This window comes from Coregonus clupeaformis, unplaced genomic scaffold (assembly GCF_020615455.1).
Source record: "Coregonus clupeaformis isolate EN_2021a unplaced genomic scaffold, ASM2061545v1 scaf0683, whole genome shotgun sequence".
Taxonomy (NCBI): domain Eukaryota; kingdom Metazoa; phylum Chordata; class Actinopteri; order Salmoniformes; family Salmonidae; genus Coregonus; species Coregonus clupeaformis.
The window spans coordinates 72,957-87,666 of NW_025534138.1; the positions used below are offsets into that span (position 1 = coordinate 72,957).

Genomic DNA, 14,710 nt, shown 5'->3' on the forward strand with positions numbered 1-14,710 from the left:
TACGTTTACTATGTTAAGTCTACTCTGTGAGACCAGTCTGTAACGAGATGCTCATGTCTCTGCCCTAAAAATGGGAGTCGTTGTCCCAAAGACGGGAAGGCGGGTGACAAGCTTAGGTCCAAAATAAACCCATAGAAACGCATTGGGCTTATTTTGGACAGATTTGGACAGAGTGAAACCTCTCGCTTCGCCTCTTCCGCTCTGCTGCGTTTCCCCACTAGAATATGCATTTTAGCGGGAGTTGGCTTGACGGACTAGCGAGTTGAAACTTTTAAATGAAAAGAAGCCTAGTTAATATGAAGTGGAAAATGTAGCCTGCTGAAAATGAGTCTGTAACTGACTGATTAGCCGACAGCCTGCGCTAATGGAAAACACTGAATTTTGCCTCCCATTTCAACAGGAGTCAAATGTCAAAACAAAAAAGTGTATACTCTGCAAATATGAATGAGATACTAAAAAATATATTCCATTTTTGATTTTCATGTAATACACATTTTTCACAAAACATGACAACAATGTATATTCAACTGGGCCTATAGTCTATGTTCAACATTTTCCTCCACATACAATTTACAAAGACACATTCAAACAGCCAGGTGTGTTTATAACAAGCAAGCTGATGTTTTGCATCATTCTGGCTGAATTTAGGGTAGGCAACAACAGGCTAGAGATGAATACGGCATAAAGCAAGTGGTGTGGAAATGCATTTCCTTTCAATAATAACTGCTGTACTAGTTCTGCTATACTGCGATAACAGAAATTAAGCAATAAGAAGGGTAAAACACAACTAGCTAGTCTTCTGTGAGTGTTGTAGAATACTATAAAACAAGTCCTGAAGCCTAAAAAGACAAAGTGGCAATTGTTCAGTTTTACCAAAGGCACGTGAGATTTAAGAGCTCAAATGGGTGGGAACGTCGTATACTGTAGGCTTAGCTATATGTTTATTTTAGAACCTTCACTAGAAAGTGCCTTTCCCACTGTGAATCTTGTAACCGGTACGTATGGTTACCAGGTGAATGTGTGAAACAACCTTCCCTTCGGCGGGTCCTGAGGTCCTTGACCTAGAGCAAAGGTAGGCAGCCCTGCTCATATGTTTTTGAATTAACAGACCAGGAAGACCAGGTGTGTTGAATTTAGGCAATCACTGAACTGATCAATTAGCTCAGATGGTCAGGTGTGGTGCCTAGTTGGAGCAAAATCCTGCAGTACCTGCGGCCCTCCAGGAACAGGGTTGCCTACCCCTGACCTAGAGTATCATCTCAACCATTCTTCCTCACCACAGGCACCATCTAATACTTACTATTCTGATGGGTTTCGATGGGGATTCATTCCAGGGGCCTTTAGATGAACACACTGTGTCTAATTTCACTATAAAGTCCACTATAAATCCAACTGACCGAATAGAATGGTTTCCAAGGCTCTTTAGTTGTTTAGTTTTGTTCTTGAGTGAAGGTTCTGGCAACATGAAAAGGACAGAAAGCCCTGCACACTATATACCGGGTCTTTCTGTCCTTTTCGTGTGTACTCATTAGACCAGCACCTACGTTTTATTAGGATATGATTGTGTGTATGAGTATGACCTCTGGCAACATCCCATTCTTTATGTTCCTCCTTTTTTGACTTTCTCTCTAGTGTGGACTCCCATTGCTGTGACCGTGGTTTTGGTGGCTGCAGCCACGTTATGCAAGGAGCAGGGAGTCACGGTCATCGGTATCTGCTGTGTCCATGAGGTGTTTGTTGCACAAGGGGTAAGACACCGCAGGACAGGGCCGGTAACCTCACTCCACAGTGCAACACGCCGTCGCTCCAACCATCACACTGCACGGTCACGCCCTCACTGACAAAACCCCAGTAATAGATTTGAGTTATGGGACGATTCTTTTTTTGTTGAACTGGCTACCTCCCATTTTTATTACAAAAGGGGTACTTGAGAGAGGAATGATGGTGAGCAGCTGTTTTGTCGGCTCTCCTTCCCCTTGGTCAAAAATAGACAAATTAGTTACATGATACACAATCATTAGAGAGCCAAAGCTAAAGGCCTTAATTTTGATAAAGTGTCCTAAATATGAAAGAATTTTGATCCATCTGGGTATACAGTGCATTCGGAAAGTATTCAGACCCTTTACTTTTTCCACATTTTGTTACGTTACAGCCTTATTTGAAAATGGATTAAATTCATGTTTTTCCTCATCTACACACAATACCCCATAATTATGTAAAAACAGGTTGTTACATAATTATTCAGACCCTTTGCTATGAGACTCGAAATTGAGCTCAGGTGCGTCCTGTTTCCATTGATCATCCTTGAGATGTTTCTACAACTTGATTGGAGTCCACCTATGGTAAATTCAATTGATTGGACATGATTTGGAAAGGCACACAACTGTCTATATAAGGTCCCACAGTTGACAGTGCATGTCAGAGCAAAAACCAAGCCATGAGGTTGAAGGAATTGTCCGTAGAGCTCCGAGATAGGGTTGTGTCGAGGCACAGATCTGGGGAAGGGTCCCAAAAAATCTTTGCTGCATTCTAGATCCCCCAAAACACACTGGCCTCCATCATTCTTAAATGGAAGAAGTTTAGAACCACCAAAACTCTTCCTAGAGCTGGCCGCCCGGCCAAACTGAGCAATCGGGAGAGAAGGGCCTTGGTCAGGGAGGTGACCAAGAACCCAATGGTCACTCTGACAGAGCTCCAGAGTTCCTCTGTGGAGATGGGAGAACCTTCTAGAAGGACAACCATCTCTGCAGCACTCCACCAGTCAGGCATTTGTGGTAGAGTGGCCAGACGGAGGACACTCTTCAGTAAAAGGCACATGCCAGCCCGCTTGGAGTTTGCCAAAAGGCACCTAAAGGACTCTCAGACCATGAGAAACAAGATTCTCTGGTCTGATGAAACCAAGATTGAACTCTTTGGCCTGAATGCCAAGTGTCACGTCTGGAGGAAACCTGGCACCATCCCTACGGTGAAGCATGGTGGTGGCAGCATCATGCTGTGGGGATGTTTTTCAGCGGCAGGGACTGGGAGACTAGTCAGGATCGAGGGAAAGCTGAACGGAGCAAAGTACAGAGAGTTCCTTGATGAAAACCTGCTCCAGAGCGCTCAGGACCTCAGTCTGGGGTAAAGGTTCACCTTCCAACAGGACAACGACCCTAAGCACACAGCCAAGAAAGCGCAGGAGTGGCTTCGGGACAAGTCTCTGAATGTCCTTGAGTGGCCCAGCCAGAGCCCGGACTTGAACCTGATCGAACATCTCTGGAGAGACCTGAAAATAGCTGCGCAGCGACGCTCCTCATCCAACATGACAGCGCTTGAGAGGATCTGCAGAGAAAAATGGGAGAAACTCCCCAAATACAGGTGTGCCAAGCTTGTAGCGTCATACCCAACAAGACTCGAGGATGTAATCCCTGCCAAAGGTGCTTCAACCAAGTACTGAGTAAAGGGTCTGAACACTTATATAAATTTGATATTTCCGAGGGGTTTTCTAAAAAAAATTGCAAAAAAACTGTTTTTGCTTTGTCCTTATGGGGAGTGTGTCGATTTGATGAGGGGAAAAAAACAATTTAATCCATTTTAGAGTAAGGCTGTAAACATATCAAAATGTGGAAAAAGTCAAGGGGTCTGAATACTTTCCGAATGCACTGTAAATGATCAGTGTTTCTCAACCGGAGGTCGACTAGACTAGAATGAAAAAGCTACAGTACACACAACTGGCCTCACCCCATCATTATTCCCTTTTACAGATCAGTCAGTTAATTTTTTATCTCTCTCTTTCTCTCCTCTCTCCCCCTCCTCTTTCTCAGTTCACGCTGCCCATGCTGCTGTACACACTCCTCCAGGTGCTGAGGGGTAAAGATGGTTTCCCCTATGCTGTCCTGCAGACGCTCCTCAAGCTCATAGTCCTCATCATCAGCACCTTGCTGCTGGTCATCATCAGGGTCCAGGTCATCCAATCACAGCTTCCTGTCTTTACCAGGTGGGTGGAGCCGTGGATGTGTTTCCATGGCAATGGACATTTAGTTTTTCTATTGAAGCCATGATCCGGGAAATGTAGATTCCATGTTTCTGCTCATGGTAGCCATGCCACTTGGAACAGTACATTGTCAGTTACCCAATCAATGAACATTGTTTGACCTTAAAGGTGTAGGCCTAGATACAGTGAGAAACAGATCTTGTTTACAAGATCGATTGAATACATATTGGACCTGCATTTTCATGGTGGCGAAATGTTTTCTTTGCGGTTTTGAAGGGCTGTTGTTGCAGTTCCCGAGATGGCATAAAGCAGATATACAGGCTGGTGAAACCAACAGCCACAAATCAAGTGGAAATGGAACACAAACAAGGGCATAATTCACACATGGCTAGATGTCAAATGCGTTATATTGGATCTATTATCCATCATTTGATTACGCAATTGTTTACATAACAAAATAAAATGCATTGCCGTGTGAACATAATTACACCGGTAGCTTTCTGGTGAGTGTTTGGCTTTCTGACTAACCAGACCTAACAAGTTTCAGCTGAGCTTTGTGGTGGTGGAAAACATTCCTGTCATGCCGCCATTAGCTAAAACAGTGTTCTCTGCATCTGGGAAAGTTACCAGGACCCCATTCCAGAACACCCTTACCAAAGAACAGGCCGCTGGCGCCTGGCCTGGTTGGCTTTTCCCATGTAATGGTTACAAGAGGTTACAACTGTCCAGTGTATTTTAAAAGGATACTGAGTGCGAAGTGCTAACCACCCAGCTTTGAAGTAGTTAGGTCTATTTCCCTGTATTTGAGAGGAGCAAGCTACTGTACCTGGATATTTGAGTGGAGCTAGCAACTGTACCTGGAAATCCAAGCATTTGCACTAAGCTAACAATAAGCTGAAGTCAATTGTCTTCAAACTGCACGCAGAGACATACAAATGGTATCCTTGCGGTATTTAATGTTAATATGCGTGGGGATTGGGCCCTATCCTATGTCAGTGGTCGACTGTACATGAAACATGTCTTGCACAATGTAGTTACAACATGTTACAAAGAGGCTACAACAGTCCAGTGTATGATAAACTGCGTGGTTGGGGTCCTATTCTATGTAATTGGTCAATTATGCAGTGAAATATGGATTGTATTTCAAAGCTTGAGAGGTTGGACGAGTGAGTGAGCAGTCACTGTGGCCCTGTGACTGGGGTAATTTTAGGGCGGCGCAGCGGTTGTTAAAAGTATTGGGAAATACAACCCACGTTGACGGATATGTTGCAGACATATTTTGGAAATCCAGGAATAGAAACTAAGTCCATGATCAAATTCTATAATTCCCCAATGGAATGTAAAATATTGTTTTTGGTTCCAAGTGTTAACCTAAACAGGGTCAGGGAGTCAGAAGAACTCGGGAACATTTTAACTCTCCATAATTTAGGAATCTCCAGTCACAGACATAAACAACCTGATGGCATTACCTAGATAACATTCCTAAACATTAGTTTATATTTAAATTCTTCATCAATTCATCCACTGGCAGTCTCCAGATTGTATCGCTTAATTAGTGTTATCAGAAAAATAACCAGTTCCCAGACATAACAATGGTGCATATTTGGATACTCACTATATTTATGTGTAGGAGCTAACAGTAATTGGTTTAACCCTTATATATGACGTCTGAATGGTGCTCCTCAGCGCCATGGAGACAACGGCCCCATCACAAATGGCACCCAATTCCCTAAATAATGCACTACTTTTGACCAAAGCCCTATGGGTCCTGGTCAAAAGTAGTGCACTACATTGGGAATAGGGAGCCATTTGGGACACAGACTATAACATTCATGGTCCTGAGGAATGAGAATCATGAATGCCAGTCCATTCACAAAGTTATGAGGGAAAAGGATAAATGGGAGGTAGTGCAGGCTCCACAAAGATGATGGCGCAGCCACGGTAGCATACAGTATTTGTGCAAGGATGTTTCTTGAGTGCTAATAAATGCTAAATTGGCACAAAATGGTTCTCAGAAAATAAAGTACCTCTTCTCAGATACTCCTCTCGTCCACACCCTCTTTGTCTAGTCAAGTGTGTGCCTGTCCTAACCCAACTTTTTATTAATTGTCCTCTCTCTCTCTCTCTCTCTCTCTCTCTCTCTCTCTTTTTCTCTCTCCCCCACCCCCATCCCTATTCTTTCTATCCCCAGGTTTGACAACCCAGCGGCGGTCAGCCTGACTCACCCCCTCTCCCCTTCACCCTCACCATTTTTTGTAACCCAACTTGTCATTATGATTTTCATTCACCCTCCATTTTTCTCTCGCCCTTTATTTCTCTCACCTCCCTCTCCAGGTTTGACAACCCTGCGGCGGTCAGCCCCACTCCGGCCAGGCAGCTGACCTTCAACTACCTGCTGCCAGTGAACGCCTGGCTCCTTCTCAACCCATCAGAGCTGTGCTGTGACTGGACCATGGGGACCATTCCTCTGGTGGAGAGTCCTCTGGACCTCAGGAACATGGCCACCCTGGCCTTCTACAGCCTCCTGGGCCTGCTGGCCTACCACAGCCTGCGCCACTCAAACTCCTCCGCCAAGACCGTCCTCATGGTGAGTGTATTGAGAGTTTGTGGTTTGTAAAAACGTATCGGTGATTTAGTGGATCTGGCTGCCTTTTTGATTGGTTGTTGTGGTTTTGCCAGATCAGAAGACATTTCTTTTTCTATTACTTTTCCACATTTCATTGTCCAGTGTGCATTTGGCAGCTGTCATGGATATTCTTATATGGTGCGGAAAGTTGTGGAATATTTCTGCATGTCTTGTTTGTTTTGTCTGCACTAGTATGGTTTGTTGTGTCTGACCTGAAGTTTGCCAGTTGTGACCTTAATTGTTTGTAAAGCTCATTACATAGCCTAACTATAGGCACGCCAAAAACATCAAACCATGACTGTGGAATTCTCATATTGAAGCCAAAGGTTTGACTCACTCTGCTTGTAAAGTGAATGATGACCTCTTGTCGTTGGGTTTCACTCCCCTCTGCTTAACACATAACCCTGCTGTGTTTATAAAGTCAAGATATGGCCCTGCATCAAGACAATTCATATTCTGTCCAACATACCACTAGAAGTGTGGGATGTTGTTTTACTCTTTTGTCCCTACAGATAGCATTTCTCCGTATCCTCAGCCTGGCTCAGCACCACTTATGTTTTCTTCTGAATGACCCTGCTTGGCAGATTTTAGTGCACTGGAAAGTTCAGCAGTGTGAATGCCTGCCCTGAATCCACTCTACTGTATCCTCTGCCTGCACATATATAGAGGAAGAGAAATGGATGGGAGGAGTGTATCTTGTGTAACAGACCCATGACTTCTTCCTCCTCACTGTTTTCTCTCTGTGACTCAACACGGGTCAGTGAACTTCCTCACAATGTTGCTTTTACCCTCCCTATGAGACAACGAGCACCACAAATCACAATTTATAATGTTAAAGGGCGACTGAACTTCCTGATTTGGCCTTATTTTTCATCAATGCTCATTAAGAAATGCTAGCGGCCATGACTAAAGGCAAACAAGAGTTGTCTTGGGGGTGTGGTTTGATGTGGGTGTTTCTTGGGTGTGCCATTCAATCACAACAAACAAGGCCAGTAGTGAGTACAGCGAGGTAAGCTAAGCTAGTTTTGCTATGGAGAGAACAACGTTTGACTGACTTGCCATCTCAAGATGGTCAGTTAATTCAGTTCTATAGACGGGTTGATTGTTTAGCAACAAAACTGACGCGTGCGCAATTATGTGGCAAAACAGGTTTGCTTAGGTTGTTGACATGTTAACTGTATTTCATCGCCAATGTTTAATAAAAATATAAATACATTTGCACAATGAGCACTTGTCTCTCAAATACATCGTTACAGTTGTTGGTTAGCTAGCTAGCAAATGTTTGCCATATTAGCATAGACGTGACATCAAAACGCTCCATTGAAGCATGCGCATCGTTTTCGTGACGTTGTCAGCTAACCCGTCTATGTGTAGGCTAAAGCCTGCACTGAGCTTGTATTTAGCCAAGCTGACAGCACTGCTAGCATAGGTTGGTGATTGCTGCAGCTGGCTATTACGTTTACATTTACGTCATTTAGCAAACGCTCTTATCCAGAGTGACTTACAAATAGGTGCATTCACCTTATAGCCAGTGGGATAACCACTTAACAATGTTTTATTTAAAAAAAAAAATTTGGTTGGGGTAAGGGGGGGGGGGGGTAGAAGGATTACTTTATCCTATCCCAGGTATTCCTTAAAGAGGTGGGGTTTCAAATGTCTCCGGGAGGTGGTGAGTGACTCCGCTGTCCTGGCGTCGTGAGGGAGCTTGTTCCACCATTGGGGTGCCAGAGCAGCGAACAGTTTTGACTGGGCTGAGCGGGAACTATGCTTCCGCAGAGGTAGGGGAGCCAGCAGGCCAGAGGTGGATGAACGCAGTGCCCTCGTTTGGGTGTAGGGACTGATCAGAGCCTGAAGGTACGGAGGTGCCGTTCCCCTCACAGCTCCGTAGGCAAGCACCATGGTCTTGTAGCAGATGCGAGCTTCAACTGGAAGCCAGTGGAGTGTGCGGAGGAGCGGGGGTGACGTGAGAGAACTTGGGAAGGTTGAACACCAGACGGGCTGCGGCATTCTGGATGAGTTGTAGGGGTTTAATGGCACAGGCAGGGGAGCCCAGCCAACAGCGAGTTGCAGTAATCCAGACGGGAGATGACAAGTGCCTGGATTAGGACCTGTGCCGCTTCCTGTGTAAGGCAGGGTCGTACTCTCCGAATGTTGTAGAGCATGAACCTACAGGATCGGGTCACCGCCTTGATGTTAGCGGAGAACGACAGGGTGTTGTCCAGGGTCACGCCAAGGCTCTTCGCACTCTGGGAGGAGGACACAACGGAGTTGTCAACCGTGATGGCGAGATCATGGAACAGGCAGTCCTTCCCCGGGAGGAAGAGCAGCTCCGTCTTGCCAAGGTTCAGTTCAGATAAATCCTATCTAGCTGATATTTCTCTGTCAAATCAGTTATGTCAAGATAGCAAGAGCCAGTGTCTGGAATGTGTTTCATAAGAAACTTGTTCTACAACACCTTGCTACGAAAGAAGCTTGCAACTTAGTTTCAACATTTCATCAAGTCATGGAAATACATGTTACTGTGGAAACGGTATCAACTGCGAGTTGAATGCCCACTCTTGAGTCAGCTCAGCTTTCCTACCACACAATATTCCGTCTAGTTTTGTCTCGCCTCCTCACTCCTTATGTCCACTGTTTGATCTTTCCCAGGGGACAAATCCCAGAACTACAATGAACAAAAATATAAACGCAACATGTAAAGTGTTGGTCCCATGTTTCATGAGCTGAAATAAAAAATCTCAGAAATGTTTCATATGCACAAAAAGCTTATTTCTCTAAAATGTTGTGAACAATTTTGTTTACATCCCTGTTAGTGAGCATTTCTCCTTTGCCAAGATAATCCACCCACCTGACAGGTGTGGCATATCAGAAGCTGATTAAACAGTATGATCATTACACAGCTGCACCTTGTGCTGGGGACAGTAAAAGGCCACTCTAAAATGTGCAGTTTTGTCAAACAACCACATGTAACCATGCCAGCTCAGGACCTCCACATCTGGCTTCTTCACCTGCGGGATCGTCTGAGGGGGTGGTGGGTGCTGAGGAGTATTTCTGTCTGTAATAAAGCCCTTTTGTGGGGAAATACTCATTCTGTTTGGCTGGGCCTGGTTACCCAGTGGGTGGGTCTATACCTTCCAAGGCCCACCCATGGCTGCACCCCTGCCCAGTCATGTGAAATCCATAGATTAGGGCCTAATGAATTTATTTCAATTGACTGTAACTCAGTAAAATCTTTGAAATTGTTGCATATTGCATTTATTTTTGTTCAGTATACTAATATCCCTACAACAGTGTCACGCCCTGACTCAGGGGACGCTTATATGTTGAGTCAGGGTGTGTATATTCCTTGTTGTGATTTTCTATGTTGTATTTTCTATGTTTGTGATCTAGGTTTTCTAGATCTATGTTGGCCGGTGTGGTTCCCAATCAGAGGCAACTGTCGCTCGTTGTCTCTGATTGGGGACCATACTTAGGCAGCCTATTGGCACTAGTGGGTTGTGGGATCTTGTTCCATGTGAGGTATGTTGTTTGTGTACCTTGGACGTCACGTTTCGTTTCGTTTCTTGTTTTGTGTTTATAAGTCAAATAAACATGTATGCATATCACGCTGCGCCTTGGTCTGACCCGTCTATGAACGTACGTGACAGAAGATCCCACCAAACGAGGACCAAGCAGCGTGCCCAGGAGGAGCGAATAGCCATGTCACAGGTGGGCAAATGGTGGTAATGGGAGGAGATATTTGCGGGGAAAGGGCCATGGGCGAAGGTAGATGCCCAGGCAGGAGAGGAGAAACGGCGCCAACCGTGCCGACGACGGAGACCCGAGAGGCAACTCCAAGAAAATGTTGGGGGGGGGCACACGGGGTGGATGACGAGGCTACAGGAGGCTAAAAGGGAGAAGGAAAGTGTAGAGGCACGGCGAGAGGAGCTGGTTAGGCAGCGCGTCGTCAGCCCGGCCCGGCCTGTTCCTGCCCCTCGCACCAAGCAAGTGGTGCGTGTCGCCAGTCCGGTCCGGCCCATTCCTGCTCCCCGCACTAAGCCAGTGGTGCGTGTTCCCAGTATGGCCCGACCCGTTCTTGCTCCTCGCACCAAGCCAGTGGTGCGCGTCACCAGCCCGGCCCGGCCTGTTCCTGCCCCTCGCACCAAGCCAGTGGTGCGCGTCGCCAGTCCGGCCAGGCCTCTTCCTGCACCTCGCACCAAGCCAGTGGTGCGCGTCGCCAGCCCGGCCCGGCCTGTTCCTGTCTCTCGCAACAAGCCAGTGGTGCGCGTCGCCGGCCCGGCCTGTTCCTGTCTCTCGCAACAAGCCAGTTGTGCGCGTCGCCAGCCCGGTCCGGCCTGTTCCTGTTCCTCGCACCAAGCCAGTGGTGCGCGTCGCCAGCCCGGCCCGGCCTGGCCTGTTCCTGTCCCTCACACCAAGCCAGTGGTGCGCGTCGCCAGCCCGGCCCGGCCTGTTCCTGCCCCTCGCACCAAGCCAGTGGTGCGCGTAGCCAGCCCGGTCCGGCCTGTTCCTGTTCCTCGCACCAAGCCAGTGGTGCGCGTCGCCAGCCCGGCCCGGCCTGTTCCTGCCCCTCGCACCAAGCTAGTGGTGCGCGTAGCCAGCCCGGCCCGGCCTGTTCCTGTCTCTCGCAACAAGCCAGTGGTGCGCGTCGCCAGCCCGGCCCGGCCTGTTCCTGTCTCTCGCAACAAGCCAGTGGTGCGCGTCGCCAGCCCGGTCCGGCCTGTTCCTGTTCCTCGCACCAAGCCAGTGGTGCGCGTCGCCAGCCCGGCCCGGCCTGGCCTGTTCCTGTCCCTCACACCAAGCCAGTGGTGCGCGTCGCCAGCCCGGCCCGGCCTGTTCCTGCCCCTCGCACCAAGCCAGTGGTGCGCGTAGCCAGCCCGGTCCGGCCTGTTCCTGTTCCTCGCACCAAGCCAGTGGTGCGCGTCGCCAGCCCGGCCCGGCCTGTTCCTGCCCCTCGCACCAAGCCAGTGGTGCGCGTAGCCAGCCCGGTCCGGCCTGTTCCTGTTCCTCGCACCAAGCCAGTGGTGCGCGTCGTCAGCCCGGCCCGGCCTGTTCCTGCCCCTCGCACCAAGCCAGTGGTGCGCGTCGCCAGCCCGGTCCGGCCTGTTCCTGCTCCTCGCACCAAGCCAGTGGTGCGTGTGTCCAGTCCGGCACGGCCCGTGCCTGTTCCACCGGTGCCTAGTTCGGCACCGGTCAGCTGCTCTACTCCGGAGCCAGAGCAGTCCGCTCCACCGGTGCCCAGTTCAGCTCCGGTCAGCTGCTCCACTCCGGAGCCAGAGCAATCCGCTTCACCGGGGTCCAGTCCAGCTCCGGTCAGCGGCTCCACTCCGGAGCCAGAGCAGGCCGCTCCACCAGTGTCTGATCCAGCTCCGGTCAGCTGCTCCACTCCGGAGCCAGAGCAGTCCGCTCCACCGGGGTCTAGTCCAGATCTGGTCAGCGGCTCCACTCCGGAGCACGAGCAGTCCGCTCCACCGGTGCCCAGTCCAGCTCCGGTCAGCGGTTCCAGTCCGGAGCCTGAGCAGTCCGCTCCACCGGTGCCCGGTCCAGCTCCGGTCAGCGGCTCCAGTCCAGACCCAGACGTCAGCCCCTCTCCAGGTTCGGGGTCTCCCACACCAGGGTCCAGACAGGGCTTGGAGTATAGTGGGAGGAAGGAGAGGGGAACCAACGCGCCGAGGTCTAGACCAGACCAGGGGCGCAACAGGGAGGCGAAGAGTGAGAGGTCGTCACGCCCTGACTCAGAGCATGCGCAGACCAACTGGCAAGTGTCTTCACTGACCTCTCCCTGTCAAAGTCTGTAATACCTACATGTTTCAAGCAGACCACCATAGTGCCCAAGAAAGCGAAGGTAACCTGCCTAAATGACTACCGCCCGTAACACTCACATCGGTAGCCATGAAGTGCTTTGAAAGGCTGGTCATGGCTCACATCAACACCATCATCCCAGAAACCCTAGACCCACTCCAATTTGCATTCCGCCCCAACAGATCCACAGATGACGCAATCTCAATCGCACTCCACACTGCCCTTTCCCACCTGGACAAAAGGAACACCTATGTGAGAATGCTGTTCATTGGCTACAGCTCAGCTTTCAACATCATAGCACCCACAAAGCTCATCACTAAGCTATGGACCCTGGGACTAAAAACCTCCCTCTGCAACTGGATCCTGGACTTCCTGACGGGCCGCCCCCAGGTGGTAAGGGTAGGCAACAACAAATATGCCACGCTGATCCTCAACACGCGGGACCCTCAGGGGTGCGCGCCTAGTCCCATCCTGTACTCCCTGTTCACGCACGACCGTGTGGCCAAGCACGACTCCAACACCATCATTAAGTTTGCTGACAACACAACAGTGGTAGGCCTGATCACCGACAACGATGAGACAGATTATAGGGTGGTGGTCAGAGACCTGGCAGTGTGGTGCCAGGACAACATCCTCTCCCTCAACGTGAGCAAGACAAAGGAGCTGAACGTGGACTACAGGAAAAGGAGTGCCGAACACCCTCATTAACATAGACAGGGCTGTAGCGGAGCGGGTCGAGTGTTGATGTTCCTTGGAGTCCACATCACCAACAAACTATCATGGTCCAAGACAGTCGTGAAGAGGCCACGACAACACCTTTCCCCCCCTCAGGAAACTGAAAAGATTTGGCATGGGTCCCCAGATCCTCAAAATGTTATACAGTTGCACCATTGAGAGCATCCTGACCGGTTGCATCACCGCCTGGTATGGCAACTGCTCGGCATCCGACCATAAGGCACTATAGAAGGTAGTGCGTACGGCCCAGTACATCACTGGGGCCAAGCTTCCTGCCATCCAGGACCTAGAGTGGGGAGAACAAGTATTTGATACACTGCCGATTTTGCAGGTTTTCCTACTTACAAAGCATGTAGAGGTCTGTAATTGTTATCATAGGTACACTTCAACTGTGAGAGACGGAATCTAAAACAAAAATCCAGAAAATCACATTGTATGATTTTTAAGTAATTAATTTGCATTTTATTGCATGACATAAGTATTTGATCACCTACCAACCAGTAAGAATTCCGGCTCTCACAGACCTGTTAGTTTTTCTTTAAGAAGCCCTCCTGTTCACCACTCATTACCTGTATTAACTGCACCTGTTTGAACTCGTTACCTGTATAAAAGACACCTGTCCACACACTCAATCAAACAGACTCCAACCTCTCCACAATGGCCAAGACCAGAGAGCTGTGTAAGGACATCAGGGATAAAATTGTAGACCTGCACAAGGCTGGGATGGGCTACAGGACAATAGGCAAGCAGCTTGGTGAGAAGGCAACAACTGGAAGAAAATGGAAGAAGTTCAAGATATCGGTCAATCACCCTCGGTCTGGGGCTCCATGCAAGATCTCACCTCGTGGGGCATCAATGATCAAGAGGAAGGTGAGGGATCAGCCCAGAACTACATGGCAGGACCTGGTCAATGACCTGAAGAGAGCTGGGACCACAGTCTCAAAGAAAACCATTAGTAACACACTACGCCGTCATGGATTAAAATCCTGCAGTGCATGCAAGGTCCCCCTGCTCAAGCCAGCGCATGTCCAGGCCCGTCTGAAGTTTGCCAATGACCATCTGGATGATCCAGAGGAGGAATGGGAGAAGGTCATGTGGTCTAATGAGACAAAAATAGAGCTTTTTGGTCTAAACTCCACACGCCGTGTTTGGAGGAAGAAGAAGGATGAGTACAACCCCAAGAACACCATCCCAACCGTGAAGCATGGAGGTGGAAACATCATTATTTGGGGATGCTTTTCTGCAAAGGGGACAGGACGACTGCACCGTATTGAGGGGAGGATGGATGGGGCCATGTATCGCGAGATGTTGGCCAACCACCTCCTTCCCTCGGCCAACAACCTCCTTCCCTCAGTAAGAGCATTGAAGATGGGTTGTGGCTGGGTCTTCCAGCATGACAACGACCCGAAACACACAGCCAGGGCAACTAAGGAGTGGCTCCGTAAGAAGCATTGCAAGGTCCTGGAGTGGCCTAGCCAGTCTCCAGACCTGAACCCAATAGAAAATCTTTGGAGGGAGCTGAAAGTCCGTATTGCCCAGCAACAGCCCCGAAACCTGAAGGATCTGGAGAAGGTCTG

General features: G+C 48.9%; 1 protein-coding gene across 2 annotated transcripts in view; it reads left to right on the forward strand.

The window, feature by feature from the left end:
* The window catches only part of LOC121531526 (protein O-mannosyl-transferase TMTC3-like), a 61,316-nt gene that overhangs the window by 9,982 nt on the left and 36,624 nt on the right, over positions 1-14,710 (forward strand). For both annotated transcript variants that reach the window (XM_045216324.1, XM_041836776.2), the window contains exons 5-7: positions 1,633-1,748; positions 3,804-3,976; positions 6,308-6,560. In XM_045216324.1, the coding sequence (XP_045072259.1) occupies positions 1,633-1,748; positions 3,804-3,976; positions 6,308-6,560 (542 nt within the window). The remainder of the gene's footprint in view (positions 1-1,632; positions 1,749-3,803; positions 3,977-6,307; positions 6,561-14,710) is intronic.